The following is a 19,646-nucleotide window of genomic DNA, read 5'->3' on the forward strand; positions in this document are numbered from 1 at the left end:
ATAGGATCATCCTGCAGTGCATGCTTACCCTGAGCACAAATTAAACTAATTTCCGCATTTCTTACATGTGTGCCATCTTATACACACACTGGTACGCTCCCAGAAGTCTCTATCAGTATCTACACCGCCAGTCTCTCCATTACTGGATGTAGTAGTGAGATCAGACCAAGTTGAACACACAGTGTTTAGTAATGTGGCATCTAGTTTTAAAGTAAAAGGGCAGATCCATGCACCTTCCCACCACATCAGCATAAATTTGAAACTGACGGGAGAATCAGACTACAGACATCTGCTGCGTTGAGATATTCTTCACCAGCCAGCTCAGCTTTCCTGCCCTGTCTACTGCTGGGGGCAGACCAAGTGTGCTGAAGCTAAAGGAAGAGCTAAGGATAACACAATTGGGACAATATTTAATAATCTCTCTTTGTGCCATTTGCTAAGCTGGTTGCCTTCCTCCTCTTACAAAGGTCTGCCAGCTTCCAGCATCCCCCTCCTTTACAGCCACACAGCAGGGAAATGGATGCTAAACTAGTTGTGAAGAGCCACTGCTTGGGGTGCAAAGACAGAAAAAAGGAAACTCCAGCAGGAATGATGACTCAAAAGTCACATCCATGGCTCCCCAGGAAAGGGAGGCTCAAATGGTAACAACTTGTTCTCTCCTCCACTGTGGGGACTTATGCAATCCCCTGAGTCTACCTGTAAGACCCCAAGACATTTAGAAGTACTGAAATAATGAACGCTGCAATGGTGCAGCATGGTCATGGCTGTCATTTCAACATGAGAAGATTGCTTCCCTCAAGTACAAAGAATTTCTCTCCACAAATTAAATTATGGATGCTGTATACGTACACATATACAAGAACAAATTTCACTCCCAAGAATCCATCCTGAATCTATCTGCTCCATGCTTTATTACCACTTTTTTCATAACTAGACCTTCTGCAGATAAAAAAACCTACTGGCATGAAAGGCTGATTTTACATTTGCCTTGAGAACACACCTAAAAGCATCACCTTATAAGACTAAAGTATATTTAGGAGTATGTAAACAAAAAGGAACCTAATCTGTTACATTTTTATACCTAAATTCAGTGTAAGCACTTACCGTCTCCCATTTCATCTGAGAAAGGCAGACTGAAGACTGCCTCATCAATCATTCGGTTGGGGAGGTTTGTGTAGAATCGGCCAACTGTCGTTTCCAGGTTACTCAACTGGTTTAGGACCATCATGCTTCCCTTGATCACAGGTAGGGCTGTTCGGTCTGGCACCCCGTACTTCACTGAGTTCTGCTCTGCCAGGTCTCGCAGAAAGGCCAGTTCCTTCAAACCTGTCACTCCCTCTGAAACAGAAATGTGAGAAACAGAAGGAAGGAGATAGAAGAAGTTTACTTTCCATCAGGACTTCTGTATCTTACTCCAAAGTATTGTCAATAAAAGCAAAATAATAACTATGCTATACTGTAGGACTGAATATACCGTAGGGTTCTTTAAATGTTAAGGTAAAGTTCGGAAAGACTAGTACAGTTTTAGGAAGAGTAATTAGCTAGTACAAAATTTAATAAGATTGCCTCTTACATACTGTTGCACAGTGCAAAAATTCAACATGCTGTTCACATCAGCACTTTAAACAAGATCTTTTAACAGAGACTTATGTGACCCATAAATCCACAGGACAGCTCTTTGTTCTCCACTGGTGGCTAGTCCACATGAAGGACCAGAAGCGTATTATACACCCTTGCAGATAACAGGCTTTGTTCTTTAGCTTAAACATTAAGGTTTCACATTTTACATAAGTCCCAGCCTCAATTCCTGCAGACAAATCAAAGACGTGTGTACATATTAGGTCTCAAATGAGTATTTCAATTTACAGTCAAATGATACATTAGCTTAAGCATTAGTTTCCTTGGCTAGAGTCCACGTGCAATTTTTAGTAATACAGCTTACAGCCTTCTTATTAAAAAAGCACAGGATGCCAAACTACTGCATGTGTGATCTTCATATTTAACTTCACTCTTAAGTTAGGTCCTAAGTTATTGAAGCACCTCAGGTTACATTAGATGTTACATTCATGCTGCTTGGCTAACAACTGAAATAGAAATCACGTATACTCTCATTTTGCTGCACCAGGAAACACGGGCAGCGTCAGGAAGGTTTACAGTTGCAACAGCTATCAAATTTAATTCAGTCTGCTTGCCACTAGACAACTTAGACAACAATACTTTATATCCTGAGCAGCTGCACTGTGATATATGAGCATATAGTGGCACACAGTTTTATACACCAAAGAGGTAACATCTGGATGCAGCCTCTGGATTACACAGGCCAAAACCCATTAACAAACTGCTCCCAGTAAGGCGTGGAATTACATTTTGATGAGCTTAATAAACTAGCTGTACAATGAAAGGGAATTTTCATCCACTGGAAATACAAAAACATTTCTCACCATTCATAAGTGCGTAAGTAAGAATCATTACTGAGTTATTGAGGAAACTATTTTCTTCATTGATGACACGTAAAGTAGCTTTTTTATCATCTTCTGAAGAATCTTTTGATGTAATCCCAGCCGAGAGATAAATTATGACCATATCGGTATCTAAAAAGAAATATATATATATAGCAGAAAGTGCATTAGATTTTTAACTCAGGCAAGTCATGTGGTAAGAGCCTTTACATGTGCTTACAACCATACATTGCCCGTGGGTTCAATTGTGAGATTCACAGGAATCTACAATGGATAAACACACTGCCATCTTATGAATTATATCCTTTGTTATTAAACTTCCATTCACAGCATTTAAGAATTTAAAGCATTTAAGAAACAATTGTTTGGTTTGGGGCCTACCAGATACCCAAAAGCACTCCTGAGTGCTCCTCAAAAGTCTCCTGAGCAGACCTCACAGGCACCTTCTGGCCTGGCTGTAACTGGACAGGAGCATCCAAGACCAGCAAGCAGTGTGCTGCAGAAGCTGCTCTAACTCCCTGGAGAGGGCTTAACAAAAGCAAAAAAACCTGCAAGTTTCAGCTCCTAACCCATTGTTCTTCTGCTGTCCTGCAATTCTAGAGAGCAGAGCTGCACTGCATCCCAGGGGAGCATCTGATTGCACTTCCTACATGAAAAGCGCATGGTGCTTTCCCAGCCATTGCTGCTGCAAGAGCTGTGCAAGGGGCTTGGCATTGCTGTTGCTGCTGTTCATGGGACCCTCCTCAGCCTCCCTTCCTGCCAGGTTTGGCCATGCAATCAGCCCCTGCTGTAGCACGGTAGCAGGCAGCCCAACAGATGTACACGAGAAACACAAAATCCTTGCAAAAGACCTTTTCACTCACTCCTCCTCCTCTGCGTCTGCATTAGCACTGCTGCAATTTAGTCCCTGACTTGCAGTGCAATAGGTGGGGGATGCTGCAGGATGAAAGGGACCCAATGCTTTTGTATGGTGTAGGTTAGAGCGTAATGCCTGAGAAATGAGACACAGCACTGCCATTTCTCATCGGCTTGTTTCCTATGAAGTTGAACACGTTTTTCCAGCTGAGTATGTTCTCGGTGAACGGCCTGCCTCAAAGCCTTTGGGTATGTAAATTCAAATCACTGCTCACACCTCATCCTGTTTCATCATATTATACCTCAGTATTAAAAGTGTTTTATGCATATAATTAAAACACTTGTAGGGATCATACACCATCTTATAATCTGAAGCACATGAGGTTAGTTGGTTACACATCAACTTTGTTGTCTCATCCAGCTTGTTTTCGGTTTGTGTTTTTTGGTTGGTTTTTAGATTTTTTTAAAAATAGGTACGAATGCTTTGACTTGTACATTTTGCCATCATGACTTGAAAAGAATTTCAGCCAGAACTAGCTTTTGATACAAACAAGTTAAGGAGCTGCTAATTTGGGAGGAATTTCTGCCTTTTTTAAAAAAAAAAGAAGCTAAAACTAGGGAAAAAAAAGCGAGGTATTAATATAGTTTTGTCTATAGTTTAAGGAAAACTGTTAATGTGTTTCATAGGCTATAGCATAGCTATTATATACTGCAGCCAGGCATGATGCTGCAGTCTAAAGCTTTGCTAGCAGGAGTAACATAAGTCAGTCCTAAGTCTGCACTAGGGCCCAGTGCAAAACAGGGCCTCTTATCATTCAATAGCTGATCATCCTACGCTATTTGATATATTACACTTCTGAGAGCTGTAAAAGGCCCTTATAATCGGTGTACCATTACTACACCTATCTATAGTGTGTGTATATAACATATACATATGCTGCAGTTTATATATATATATATATATACACACACACACAGAGAGAGGCACACACACCCCCTACCTATTTAACTGGAGTGTTTTCAGGGAATGATGGTACTTGGTGGCAGAAAATTTTCTTACACTTTGGGATGAGGGTCTGCTGAGCAGGACTGCAATAGGAGCCGGCATAAGGCAGGAAATTCAGACGTGTTTAATGGCACAATTTTTCCATCTCGTACCAGTACTTCCCTTCTAACTTTTCCAGTGCAAATTTGGGAGCAAGGCTGTATCTCAATAGCTTCCCCGACACACCCAGACATTGTTCTCCGGGAACAGGATGTTAGAAAATTAACAGTAAAATGAATGATATTTTTCTTCTAGGTTTATTTTTCTGTTTTAAAAAGATGAAAAGATTATTTACAAGAAAATGAGACATGTTTTATAAACATCCTCTTCTCAAACCTATTGTGTCTCACCCTATGAATTCTGAAATCTGCTATATATACATTAGGTCTTCAAAATCTTTCACACTTTGATAAAAACGAAATCCAAAGCCTTTCTTTCAACTTTCTGTACTTGTGCCACAAAATAATTGTTTGGTATGAAACCTAAAAAAACTATGTGTTTTCACATTAATGAACAATATACCAAAACATTCTAATCCTAATCTAAAAACAGTGCCAAACATCAAAAGATATGTAGAAGGATGCTGTAAGATTCTACAGCTGATGTTCTTCGAATAACTACTGATGATTAATGCATATTATCCTGGCCAGCTTCAGCAGTGCCAGATTATTATTTTTTTTTTGCCCCTAGAAAGTTGCATCCCTTTCATCATTTTGCTAGAGGATGATAAAAACCTGCCCCTGACAACCTTATACTTCTGCTAAGCAGTGTACAGTCAGATAAAAGTTTCACTGTATCTATGGCCTAAGGTTCAGAAGTTGGCTGAACCTTTAATAGCAAAAGCACCATTTTATAAACCAAAGGAGTCACATGAAGTAGAAGCACGTTTCCTTAGTCTTTCCAAAGCACTTTCATTCCTGGACTTTTCTTTTTCACCTTCTTCTGTGCTGAATGAGTGCCCTTCAGGACAATGAAGAATTTGCACTCATTGGAGCAGGCACAGGACCAAGCTATGAGATCTGCATTACATAGATTGACTAAACTGACAGAGATCGGTCTTGCTTTCTCCACCCTGCCACAGCACTGGCAGTGTTACTCAACTTCAACAAGCACTCAGAGCACAGCTTCAAGAATTTGCTCTCCACGGCTTCCTGGCAAGCAAACATGCCACTCAATTTCACATTCATCTTTTCCACATCTTTCACCACATCCTCATTACAAAAAACACACACAAAAACCCCCAATCTTGGGAACTGGAAGTAGAAAGCCCATAATGCTTACACCAAAATTCAGGAGGATATTCTTAGATGAAGGAAAATTTAGCCAGGCCAACCTCACATTCCATAAAGTATCACCCATAATTGGCATTCTCAAAAAACCCTTTCCCCTGAGAAGCACGGACAACTTCCATAGGATTCCAGTTAGGTGGATTAACCACTGCCGTTTTAGCAGCTAAAACTTACTGGTTTAGCAGTAAGTCAATGAACCTGCAGTAAAAGCAATTTTCATTAAAAGGACCTCCACACATACGTTTGGAAAAATAATTCAGCTATTGGCAGTTCAATCTTGCAGTTTCATATTATAGTTCAAAAGAAAGGAAAGTCAGCAAGTGAAATAAATTAAAAAGGAATGGCCACATTAATCAGTCGCTCATGCAGATTCCAGATCAAGTAAATGCTAGTTAATAAAAACATATGTTCCCTCACCTCCTTTTTTTTTTTTAATATTCAGGACACTGCACTCCTCTGGCCTCTGTCAAAGTGAGAATTTCAAATAAGAAAACAATTGCAAGCCTCAGAAATAATCAGGATTGCACAACAAGAGACTTACTTCCTTGCAGTTTTGTGCCATTGTTTGTATTGCGTATCAACTGGAAAGCCTTTTGAAATCCCACTGCATGCTGTGTAGGGCTGTCAGATGACTTTATACTGCTAACGAAGGTGGACATCTTCCTTTTTGTCTCACTAGTGGCAGGAGACAGAAATGTCTTATAGCACTGATCCAGTGAGCAGGTTCTTACTGTGTCTGCCACGGTTAACACAGAGATCTTGAAAGAGAAGAAACTATATTGGATTACCTTACCATTTATAATTCTTTACGCACCAATATAGAAAACACAATGATAAGCCAACTGAAGAGATTCCGTGGATTTAAAATTTGATTGTTAAAAAATAAGTGCTTGAGGCATAAATCCATCAAATTTCAAAAGGATTAGACTTATGGTGATTTCAAGAAAAAGAGACTTCAGCCTTTGTTTCTCAGACGAAGTCAGCTTCTCTCTGCTCGTACATAATAGTTAATACACTGTTCTAGGCAGAAGCTTAAGTGAACTAGACATAACTGAAAACAAAACCAGCAGAGAGCATTTTCAGGAAAGCCTTGAGTGCCTATAGAAAAGCAGAGTGCATACAGAAAAGAAGAAAAAAAAACCAAACCAAAACAAACAACGCCCTCTAAGAACTTTTCACAGGCAAAGCATTATGTTGTTTTAATGCTTCCATCAAAGCAAGACAAATCTACCATCAGTTTTTATCCTGTAAGTAAGTTAAGGCATGTAGTGGTAACACTTGCATTAATTGACACATAATATACCAGCCTCATTAAATGAATGGCATACTTTATTATAGATTACAACTGATGCAAGACAGTCATAGACTGAAGCAGTAATTATATGCCCGTATAACAGGTTTCATAACCACTGAGCTACTGACCAAGTAATACATGTCTTAAATGTTTTTTCTTCATTATAGGCCTATATTAAGACAAATACTTTTGACATTAAATATAAGTACTATTAATTCTGCTAAACTATAAGCATTATTATATTGTATTAAAACTCTCTACAAAGCACAGAAGTTAGAAGTGGTTTTCCTGTACTATTAATAAGAAGACTTAAGGCAAAGATTATCATCAGTTGTCCTTCAATTTGATTTAACCGAAACTCCCTTCCTATTAAAAATAACAAAAAAATCAAACCCAGGTAGAAAGAACAATCAACATCCTACTAACAGAGAACTGCTAAAAGTAAAGACCAAACTGGGGACTGCTTGTGGTCCTACAGAAGCACCTTCTGGGCCCCTGGTTGTAATCTGTGCTTAAAAAATATATGGGTTAAGTGACTTTTCTCATTGTCAGGTGGAGTATCTGTGGCAGAGCAAGAAATAAAATCCAGATTTCTTAGCCCTTTGCTTCAGCCTTTCCTTGCTGGTATCATAGTTGTCTAGGAATCTTCCAAACACTAATTATGTTTTAGCTCACCCCAATATAGCAGTAGAATAAATAATTTCCATTTTCACAAGCAAAAAAGAGACTCAGAGGCAAAATTGTTCAAAAGGTAAAGTTGTTCAAAGCCACCTAGAACTTCAGAAGTTGTCAGGCTCAGAACATGGTCAGCAGTGTGACACAGTGTGCAATTAGGAGACCCATCACCTAAGGTCTCTGCCAAGCTGAAAAAGCCTTTAAATATTACTCAGAAACAAGATTTTGCTTTAGATCAGTGGTTTCCACTTTTTTTCAGCCTGTGGATCCCCAAATGTTTCCCCTGCAGTAATACAGGCTTCGAAAAGTGAGTTCAAGTCTTCATCACCCATTAGAGGGAGACCACAGATCCCCATAAGTCCATGGACCACAAGTTAAAAACATGGCTTTGGACGAAAACTTAAAACATTGTACATGGTTAAAACCAATGAAAATATGCTTGTTGTTTGGAGAAAACTTACCTTATCGTGTTCATCTATAGAGCTCAGAATAACCTGAGCCGCATCTTTGGCAATCTGCAGCTGTGTCTCTGTGACTGAAGCCCCATGGTCCACAATGACAACGATATGCTTCGACTGAGGTCGAACAGTAGAAACATAGACAGGCCTGAAGGAGCACAAAACCCAAACCACTGTCATGGGTCATCTTTTAATTTCCACTAAAACATTTACAAGTGAAAATAGTTGAGAATTAAAGTAAAAAACACTACATAAAGAAACAATTACAACAGGGATTTTTGCCTTTATGAAAACTTCTACGAGGAAAGGCCAGCTGAGAATCTGAACACACAGAAAAGGCCCCCACTTTTACTCTGGTTCTTTTTAATACAAATCAGGTGTTGGATCCGTCTTCCTCTGTCACAGCAACTCCTTTCAGCTAGGACTAAACAATCTTGCTGATGCAGCAGCAGTGTTTGGGATTACCGTTTGCAGCAGCTCACATCAAGTTTTGGATTAAGTGTTGACAAGCAAGAAATGCCTCATGATAAATGTTGGGTGCCGGCAACCTTACTCACATGTGAAAGTAAGTGCAATAGTGAATATTTGCTGGTTGCATGACAAGTAAAAACCTGTGGAGCTGTGCAGGGTGGCTGGTTTATTATAATAAAGGAAGGCTTCTGGCCAAGGAAGGGTTTTCTCTTGGTGCTCTGGAATGCATTTCACACGGGTCATGCTCCACATCCCCTTGCGTCTGCAGAGTTTTAAACCCCACGGCCAATCTGAGTTAACTCTAGTGATGGCTCTTGGTGCTGCCATGTGTTTGTTTGTGCTAACATCAAAAAAACTATTTTCAGTGAAGCAGTGCTCAGATCCAGTTTGGTATTGTGAGAGATGTGTGAAAGATTTCACAGGTTTTCATGCCAAGGTTTCAACATGGACCAAATTAGGAAGATCTTCTGCAAGGAGGAAGAATTTAAAAAAAGACAGGACCTTCTTCCCTCTTTAGTCCAGACCCAAAACCAGTTAAGAGTCAAGTGTGAGTTTTGGGATCTAAATTTTTGTTATATCAAAGGCAGCCACAGAAATCTTATTAAGAGTAAAGGAAATGCAGAAGATTTTAGACAAGGCACTGCAATAAACAACTGGCACAAATCAGTTCTTAACTGTAAAACAGCCTGCAGCTCTACACTGGTATTAATACCTACAACTTAAATAGGGCCTTTGATCTTCAAAGAGCTTAAGTAATAACTAATTAATTCATCCAAACTACCCTCTGAAGTAAATATTAGCAAAAAGATATCCCTTATTCAGCCATGGAGAGACTGCAACCAAGACTAAGTGATTTGGATGAAATCACCAATGGTTTTAGTGTCAAAATTCTGATCAAGACCGGGGTACCCCCAGCTCCCATGTCTTCAGACCACACCTTTCCAAGACCACAGAAAACTTAATCAAGCCCAGATGCTTCATGCTTTGATGACACACAGAAGATAACATCTGTAAACATTTGACTGCTCAACACTGACAGTTCACCAAAACACTTCTTAGTCTCTGTACACTCAGCTCTATATAGAAACATACCTGGATGTGCTGATACTTCCTCTGCATAGATTGATTAACTGGTACAATCAGCTCATACGTGACCAGAGATACTAAAGCCACTGCACTTTCTTAGAAGACTCCACCCTTGAGACTTTACCAGTCCCAGAGTATTAACAGCAAAAGCTAGGGGAAAAAATACTGCACTGCAACTGCTTTTGCTTCATGCCTACAGAACAGGAATATTCCCCTGTGCAGGAAAACCTTGTCACCATTTGATTCTTTTTTCCACAGGTTTTTTTTTTTCAGTAGAAACAGAAAGTTTCCACTATCGCTGCTTCCCAACTATCCAAAATGTGCCGCTTGAACCTTAGGTGGATGTTGGAAAAATGCTCCTACCTATGCCCTTTCCAGTCCCTCATCCTTCTACCCATCTCCCCAAAGTGATCCAGCTGCTAAATCAGCAGAACACATGTTCACTACTTTATTAACAGGGGTCGAGTATGAGTCAAATGCAAGACAAATTTTGCCTATGGGTTGACCTACAATTTACAAGTTACTGCTATTTACAGCTTATTTGATTTGGGAGAGGTGAGGAACCTGTATGTAATTTTATTTTACATCTAAGTTTCTTAAAAAGTGAAAACTCGCACTTTAAAAAACAAACCTAAGAAAACCCAAGGGACCCCGTTAAAGTTACTCATGAATGATGTCGCCTTAGCAAAGCGTAATGCTGAAATGAAACCAGTGCTTGAGGAATCCAATTTTAGTGCTTTGCCCACTAAATTGTAAGGAAACAAATCATACCTGCTGCGGTGTTCATAGCTGCCTTTGCACCGGAACTTGTGGGCTGGGAAAACGGTAAAAATGCCTTCTTCTGAGCTGAAATACTGCCATTTAATTCCTGGGTTAGACTTCAGATTATCAGCAAGAACTGAAGGTTGGAGAGGAAAAAAATCAAAACCGAAGTACAGTTATAAAGAGAGGTCAAACTTGGAGGTATGTTTATTCAAAGCGTCTCTTGTATGTGCTTGGACAAGAATAATGAAGGTCCCAATACCACTACAAGCAGCTCTATTTGAGAATTGATAGATTTTCACTTCTGATTTGCAAATAGTTGAAGTTTTTTTGAAACTTAACACTGGACTTGATGGGTTTTGTTTAATATGTGATAACAATTCCTGAATCTCTGAAGTAAAACTGCAACCCAAGAAGCCAAGGCAGGAGCAAGGAAGGAAGAGATTAAAGCAATTATATATAGTAAGTATGTTCATACATACATTTATATGTAATGATAAACATGTTGTCCACATACTTCTCAAAGAAAAAACCCTAATGTTAAAAAAATCATGCAGTCTTTATACTGAAATAACTCCAAAATATTAAGTAGGTTTGCCGCTTATAGCTCTGTAACCCAATCTGTGAACATTACCTATTCTGACATCTGTTTAAAAATGTCTACATGAACATTTAGCAAAATGTGGGTTGAGAAAAAAACTCACTGTACAGAAATAGTTGAAAAGGTTAAAAAAAAAAAGGAGAATTTTTCATCTTTGTTCATCATGCTCTCCTGTTTGTGTAAAGGTAGATAGGTACAGCTCCCATCTTTGGGACTCAAGAATTTACCCCAGTTTCTCACTATCCCTGAGCCATTTTTAACAAGGCTGTGGGCTTCATGTATTGCTTGTTAGGAGAAATAGCCACTTTTCAGGGAAAACACAGCATTTTCCCTCAAAGGGTTATGCTGTGGCCACATAAAAGTGCTACCTGGTGGGTGGCGCCTCCATGCTGGTTCCACCCATCGTCACTGTGAGCATCTCCATCAGGCTCCCATTTACAAGATCATAACATTCAGAAAGAATGATGATAGCAGTTCTTAGCAGCTATATTGCAACTTTCCTCCAAGTCTCTCAGAAACATCTCTGTGGCGCGTGATTATGAGTTATTCATTGCATGGGCAAAAAGTGAAGAACAAAGAAGGTAAATGACATGTTCCCAAGTCTTGTAGTCAAGCAGGAACTGAGCTCCTAATATAACTAACCACAGGGTACAGATCTCAAACCCTCCTGTAGTTTATAGGCCACATTAATTCTCTTGAAAATGTGCTTACTTTCCTAGTAAAATCATCTTTAAGGAAGCGCTACTTAACACTAACAATGAAGTCTTTCAAAAGCTATAGCTCAGCAATATTAACAAAACTGACTACATTAGTAAAAACACAAACCACCACGAAAAACAGCAACCAAATAAAGCAGCTACCCCAGGGCTGAGACTGTCTGCACTAATAACTTACAAAGATATTTAATACATCAAGCTAAACCAATGGAGTGCACGGCTATTGCAGAAATCCCGAGCACTCAGAGCCCAGGTGGGGACAATAGCGTTTGAATCACCCAAGGCAGATGCAGCATTGGGATTTCTGCCTCATAGTGCAATGGAAACCTCAACTGCTCTCCCTGGAAGCCCGGCAAGATGATGGGATTGGCGCTCATCCCACGCATTTGCCAGCTTTGCCACACCAGTGACTTTAGGCAGCCGTAGGCTTGCTGAGTCCCTTAAAGCAAGAGGAAAAATGCTCTCAGGGGAGAAAGAACGGAATGTCCTTAGCATGGGAGGCACACACCCTCTCATCACCACAGCAGTAACAGGATTATATTCCACTTGGGGCAAATCATCGTCTCTGCTTGCAGCAAACTGAAAATAAAACTTGAATGTTTCATTCTTTAGTTTTTACCTAACAGTTAAAATGGATCATAACGGCTTAAAATGCATTAAAAAAAAAAAAAGTATTTTCTCACCAGTTCTCCTTCCATGTTCTTTGATGATAAAATTTGCCAGAACTGGCAGAGGGCAGCTCTGATCTACAGTGCTCCACCTTTTGCTGAGCATTTACTTTGGGTATTTCCCTTAGGATCGACACTGAAAATAGGCCAGACAGTTTCATCTCCCAAATCTCAGTCATTATCAAATACGTCAATATTTGGGTTGGAAATCACTGAAAGGCACATTTCAAACCTTAGCCAGACATTCTACAACAAAATACCCACACAAAGTACAGTTTAAATTCTACATCCTCAACAGTTTAGCACTTTCTCGAGTTTCCCCAGACTAGCTGCGGCCACAATGTTCTCTCCACATTCAGCTACGCATAATTACCCTGTAAAAACCACTATCTTGGGGTCTTTTTTCCCCCTTTTTGCCACAGTTTTTTACATTTCCACAGTGTCTAAAAGCCCCAGTGGAAGCCCTGGTTGCACCCTGCTGGGCTCTGTACAAAGATGCAGCTTTGCACGACTGTGGCTTTGAAGAACTTGGTGCCTCAATGGACAAGATGAGGAGGAAGACTGAGGAAAAAGCAAGAACAAGACATGAAATGGTTGATGAGGGTTTCCCCAGAGCATTAATGAGTGAGCCAGGGACCAGAACTATACTTACACCTCACACTCTCTCATCCTTCTCCAGAAAAACCAATTCAACCCCAGCAAGAGTGCCAAAGCTTGTTTCTCACTCTTCCCTCTGCACAGGTAAAATCAACCTGGTGATGCTCTTGGGAGCAGGAATCTTTTTCTTATGAATTTTCACACTTTTGAAGAAACCACCCATGATCTTGCAAACAGAAGTCAAACAGATTTGTGAATATTGTTTCACTCAAGTTCCCCCTAAACTTCTCTTAAGTCCTTGTTTTGCTTTTACACCTGATATGATACCAGTTTAGTAGCGCCACTTCTGATTTGTACAAAGAGCAGGCTTCTTTGGTCACGGACAATGGTTTCTGTGTAGCAGGGACACCAAGCAATATGAAATGTCAATATTGCCAAATTTAGGCAAAAGTCAGTTTTAATTAAAAACAAAATAAATCTGACACACACAGAGTTTCTAGCTTTTCTAGCTAGGATTACCAGAAATTCTTCTCTTCATCCCCTCCAAAGCCCCCATCCTCTTTTTCTCTCTCTAAACTTGTCTGGGAAAACCCAGATTAATTTCTGAACTCGTTGAGAGTTTGGCAGCCTGACCCTTCAGGGAAGGTGCAGCACCGGTGCTCACAGCCCACACAAGCTCTCTTGCGTGGCAGCATGTTGCATGGCCACAGCTGTGAGAATCCAGAAAAGTATTTGGTATCTCTTTATTAAGCTGCAAAGAGAAACCTGGGAAAAAATCCTTTAGAAGTACCAAACCCTTGGAAGAAAATAAAGAAAATCACAACTATTTAAAAATGTTTTTTTAAATCAACACTGTCTCTCAGCAGTGTATGACAACCAACATTATCCATTCTGTTGCAATACAAAAACTTAGGAAAAGCTAATACAATTACACTTCAACATAAACAAGGCCAACAAAGTCCAGGCATGCCGCCACTACAGCTGAACTGCTGCTTCAGGTGACTGCATTGCCTCGCAGGCAGGGAGGGAGAAGAGAGTATCAAACATTTTAAATCCTTCTTTTTATGTCTAGCCACCAGGATTTCATAGTTCTGGGGGTGAAGTATGGCAATTGTTTTGTATAAAGAAGATGAATTTCTGGTATTTAAGCTTTTGTTATGGGTTATAGAACTTGAACAATGTATTTTCAAATCAGACATGTGAACACTCAGTTGAAGCCTGGATGAAATAACTTGTCCAGTTTAATTTCACAAACAACATTAAAATAAAGGAGTTTATAATTATGAGGGGTTTCTTTTCAATCATTGCTATATTAAACTTCTCATTCCCACAAGGCCAAGGTATTTATTTTCCCATGAGAGTATCTGGATTTAAAAGTGTTCATTTTCCCCACAAAACAATTATTTTTGAACCTCAAACAAACTCCTTACAGCCTCTGTGCCTCTCTCTGCTGTTCCTCCTTTTCACAAAGTTCTGCTCATGTTTTCCTTCAACTCGCACATTAGTTCAATAACGCCTTCCCCAGAGACTATGAATTTTATCATAACTTTCTGCTCTTTTTTTTGTTCCCTTTTTCCTATGACCACAGTAGACAATCTCCCAGCAGATAAGCCATGGCTGAAAAATCCATACTTTTTAAGTGCACTTTTATTTTCCATCCACTAAACCTGTAAGAACGTCCTGCAGATATTTCCTTGTTTCTTGGTCCCTGCCAGGACACCAAGCAGATGCTCTGTTTTAACCTAACCTCACTTACCCTAACCTTTCCACTCCCTCAGTTGCTTGCCTGTACTTTGTTCTCACCTCCCTCTTCCAGGAAGGCCAGCCTCTGGACAGGTGACAGAATCAGAAGACGCCAACAAAAAAACATACTGTAAGGTGAATTGCCTGTCTAGCTTATAGCTAAAGCCTAAATTTGACAAAATTACACCCTTGGCAGCACTAGCAGAAATGGGTGCAGGGCATCTCACTGGTACTCACTCTCTAGGTGTCTGTATGCTTGACCAAGACCTGTGGTTCCCATTTTAACTCAAAACCAACTTACTTTTCATTTTCTGGTCAGGCTCAAGTAATTTTTCTAAGTACAAGAAGGTACCCATCTCCCTGTTCTAACACAAATTACGAAGTACTTTGCATTACTGAGTACGCATAAAGATTTTGCTTTTCTAAAATGAACATTACCACTAAAGACCCAGCCTTGATATCATGCTACTTGGAGGAAGTCAAGAGTCCAAGTCTTATAAATGCAGAAATCTTAGCAGTATCCCTTAATTCCAGACCCAGACTGGAATTATATAAATGGCCAACTGGGAGCTGCCCATGAGCTGGCGTTGCCAAGTAACTCCGAAACCTCTGTCCCCTCCACTTACAACACAGCACTATCTGACCCCAAATTGTGCTGCAGACAGAAGCTGGAAAGTATTAACATGAGGGTATTTCACATGATCATTCTCTCTAATTATAAATACCTCACAACGCAAGACGGACTTTTGGAAAGAAAGCCCTATGTGATAGAGTTTATAAAACTTCAAAGGGAATGCGATATGATAACACTTAGCACTTCTAGATACCACGTTACATCTTCAAAGCGTAGTCAAATCATTAACTAATTAATCTTCAAAGAACAGCACAAACAGTCAGTAAAAAAAAAAAAGGAACTACTGAACATAATTGCTCATTATAAAAGAGTTCCTTACAATCCTCCTCTTTAACATTACATTTATTGAGCTGCAGACCTCATGGTTCTCACCCTGCCAAAGAAGAAAAGTTTAATTTTCTGTGCAATGCACATACTGCAGTTCTTCTCTGACAAGCACCTCCATTAAAAATAATCATCATGACGACACTTTAGTATTCCCCAGAAACAACAGCAGAAAGCGAATGTGTTTATGTTACAAGTAAAGACATTCTCTAACTCTCCAGACCTACAAATCTGATCCAGGGTTTTCTGAGTCAAACTGTATTCTGGCTCATGCATTTTCACCAGAAATAAAAGGCTCTGCAGCTCGAACCCAATTAAAATTCTGCTGATAGCATGAGCCAGGACAGAGCCCAGCTCGCTCACTGGGAGCTCTTTTGACTCTGAAGGGCAAAGAAGTAAAAAAACCTTTCATTTTAAGGAATGAGCCCAGCTTCTTTGATTAAAAGGATTTGGGCTGGGGGGAGGGGGCATTAGCTCATCTGCTCAAATACTTCCCAACTATTTTAACTCACCCAAACTATCAGTTTAAAGTAGAGCAGTGTAAGAAACATGACCAAGGCACTTCACATTTTAAATGATCAACGCCTCAAATAAGGCACAGACAAAATTTATTGAGCAACTTGGTACCTTCTCTGTATATAGCTGGGGAAGACCACTCTGCTAAAGCTGCCTGACTCGAATCAAGATAGTTCAGTGTTTTGAAGGATGAGAAGGAGAATGATTTACTATTTCCTTGTTTATTCAAAACGAAAAAAAAAAACAACCCTAAAGGAATCTGATAACATAACACACTAGCTATGGATAAGGCCTATTCATACCAGTGAGGACAGATCTCTCAATCTAAAAAACCAAAGCCTGTGATTCCATCTGAAGAATAAAGACTTTCTCCGTATCTGTTTTGTAGTAATGGCTAAAAGTAATCCAAATGCAAAACTCAAGCCAAGAAACAGCGAAACTTTCTCGCAACATTAAAAAAAATGTCACCTAATATCAAGGGAGAAAAGCGACAAAAGCATTGTTTTTTCAGGGTTGAGGAAAGAGAGATAGACATCTATTTTTTCTTCTTTCCTTCCCCAAGATTAATATTTATTTTCTCTTTAGATTATAAAAATCCAACAGAAAATGCAAAAACAAAAAGTTCTCTTTTTTTAAGTTTCACGAGCTACAGTTACCCTTCTTAATACATTGTTCAGACTAAAAGCTGAGGTTATTGTCTGCACCAAGGGCTCTCCGAGGCCCTGCTCCTGTGGCTCACCCATAGTCTGTGGTGCAAATTCTGTTCACTTCCAACACCTACAACTTTGCCACTCTGATCCCACTCTTACGCTGTGCACAGAGCAGGCCAAGATTAACATTTAAAGAATTGAGATCAGTGCTGAACACAGCAGAGTTTAAATTTATGTTTTGCTAAGAGCTTTTTATAGGCTGGATTATTTAAACTGCAAAACTCTGCCTGAAAAGAGAGATGCTCATGGGAAATTAGTTTTTTTTTTTTAACATTAAGAATAAAGTGACCGTCCCTTTTGGGAAAACAACTTGGTTGATGGACAGGTAGTCAGGCTGGTTTTGGAAACTGTGGGCAAACTAGAGGGCTTTCAAACCCTTTTTCTAGGAGGCTCTTGAGGTCCTCTCCATCACACTGCATCCAGTAGGAAAGACAGTATGACATGATTTTGGGGAAGCCATGGCTTCCCATCCTGCCTTGAAGTCTAAATGAGCAAAGCAAGGCAGGAGAGAAAAAACACAACCAAAATACCCAGATGTACCAACAATTCTTAGGCTTTTTAGAGCAGGAAGATAATTCAGGCTGAGGTAGGGTCTGAATCCAATGTGCAACTGATATTCCTCAGTAGCTCTATGTGAGGACACTTACAAGAGGAGTAGAGAAACTTTTTTCCTTGTTTGATCTTTATTCTCTTTCAAAGGTGGTTTTAGTTTAGGGTAATAAATACACACACAGAGATATATTCAGAAACAGCTCCTGTGCAGACAAATTGCTCCGTCCTAAGTGTATCCTCTAAGGTAAGCAGTTTCACAGAACTAGGTCACTGTGAAAATAAGAAAAAATTTAAGATTTTTGAGAGACAGACGACAGTGAGTACTTTTAAAAACCCTTTCTGACCGGACAGCCATCTTCACAGCTGTAAGGATACTGGTACACTCACAGCACTCTGTCCTTCTCACCAAAACTGCTTCCCCATGTGTTCATATCCCCAGCTTGTCTCAAGCCAACTATTGTCTTAGACCATGAATTCCTTTGGGCAGAGGCTGCTTTTTTGGCACAACAGGTCATGGCCCATGACTACATAAGCGAGAGCTACAGATACCACCAACACAATACCCTACACCCACAAAACAAACACCCAGCCTCCTGCCGCTAAACCTTTCCACATCCAGTTTATTCCAAACCCCAAATACCTCTGCAGCGATACAGGAACACTGCTTTGGATGTGGATGATGTCCAGCTCCATACCAGCATTATTCTGCTCAACAATCCTGGCAGCAACCCTTCTGTAAAGCCACACCAGTCTCCTGTTCTGTGGCTGGGGAGGTGGAGCTCAGGTGGTTTAGATGTTCGCAGCTGAGGGCCAGGGAAGGGCAGACGGGAACTGTCATCTCACAGGCTTTCAAACACCTTTGCACAAGCAGGCGAGGACTAAGGGTATTCCTTGCAACTTGCCTACAGAAAACTTCACTTCTTATTTCACTAGGTGTGTACCCAGTGTCAACTTTTGTTTCTCAAACCTGTTTCCATCTCATTTTTCTGCATCAATCCACTCTTCCCATTCCATCTCTCTCTTACAGGCATTTTCTTATTAGAGAGCTGCTAACATGAAAGCCAGAGGAGAGTCAGCTGTCAGTAAATCCTGAAGCACTTCCCTGTTCTTACTATCACCCCAATTCCCTCTTCTATTCTGCTGCCCTTTTCTGCCAATGCCATTTTTTGAAGATACTCCTTTCATCAGGAAGCTTTCAAGCCAGAGGCAAGGGAAGCAGAGGCACTGAAGTCTTACTGTTGAGGCAGGACAGCAAGAAGCTTGAACATGTGCTCACTTTGTAAACCAGAAATTTTAAAAAAATGTGTAAGTGAAACTACAGCGTATTTGTTTTCCACCACTCAAGAGGATGGAATATTTCTTCAATACTTTTTTAACGTCCACCACCTGCAGCAGAAAAACAATGGGTTTTTACTAAATAAAAAAAATTACATGATTCATTCAATGCTTTACTTTTATAGCAGTGCCTTAAACTTACTTTCAAAAATTATTTTGATCAACAACTGCATGTGATTTTAAACATTATTAAAATAAGAATAAGTTGTTCACTTGTTTGTTTTTTTAATAAAGAGGTAGCTTATGAGTCAAACAAAGCCCAGCAAATCATAGTGAGTGAACAAAGACTGTCTATCTTCAGGATGGAAAACACTACACAAATTATGGTGATGAGATGTATGTCAGGAAATTAGCTGGTCTGGCTAGCACCTGCGTTCAAGATGTGGTATACAGTGGATGGGATGGAAAGAAACCTGTGGGGACTGTTTGTTTTGCATTTGGTTTTTACTTTTCTTTTTAGATTTCATTAGAAATCCAGAGAGCAAAGCTATAAGAAGGGACAGAGTAAGAGAGGCTAGAGAGAAATCTGGGGTTCTTTCATCTTATTTTTTGCAAGATATGCAGATGTTCTGTGCATGGTGAGGGTAGAATGGCAGGTTTGCCACTTCATCAGTCAAGTTGAAAAATAAACCAGTATTTTATTCCAAAAGACACATGAAAATAATAACTAAAACAATCCTTTCAAGTCTGCATTACTTGTAAAAAAAAAAAACAACCACAAACAAAAAAATCCCAAAACTTATGCTAAACGAAATCTACAACCAAAGTCCCTAATTTACAACACAATGGCATCATAAAAATTTGAAAAGATGGAACAGCTGAACAAAACTATGACTAAAAAAAACCTGAAATCCAT

General features: G+C 39.8%; 1 protein-coding gene across 1 annotated transcript in view; it reads right to left on the minus strand.

Moving 5' to 3' along the window:
• CACHD1 (cache domain containing 1) overlaps positions 1 to 19,646 on the minus strand; it is a 114,822-nt gene that overhangs the window by 26,486 nt on the left and 68,690 nt on the right. Inside the window, exons 5-9 of the mRNA XM_064454899.1 lie at positions 10,404 to 10,530; positions 8,079 to 8,223; positions 6,190 to 6,406; positions 2,442 to 2,591; positions 1,105 to 1,338 (exon numbers count right to left, since the gene is read on the minus strand). Of these exons, the coding sequence (XP_064310969.1) occupies positions 1,105 to 1,338; positions 2,442 to 2,591; positions 6,190 to 6,406; positions 8,079 to 8,223; positions 10,404 to 10,530 (873 nt within the window). The remainder of the gene's footprint in view (positions 1 to 1,104; positions 1,339 to 2,441; positions 2,592 to 6,189; positions 6,407 to 8,078; positions 8,224 to 10,403; positions 10,531 to 19,646) is intronic.

The sequence above is a fragment of the Phalacrocorax carbo genome, chromosome 6 (genome assembly GCF_963921805.1).
Source record: "Phalacrocorax carbo chromosome 6, bPhaCar2.1, whole genome shotgun sequence".
Taxonomy (NCBI): domain Eukaryota; kingdom Metazoa; phylum Chordata; class Aves; order Suliformes; family Phalacrocoracidae; genus Phalacrocorax; species Phalacrocorax carbo.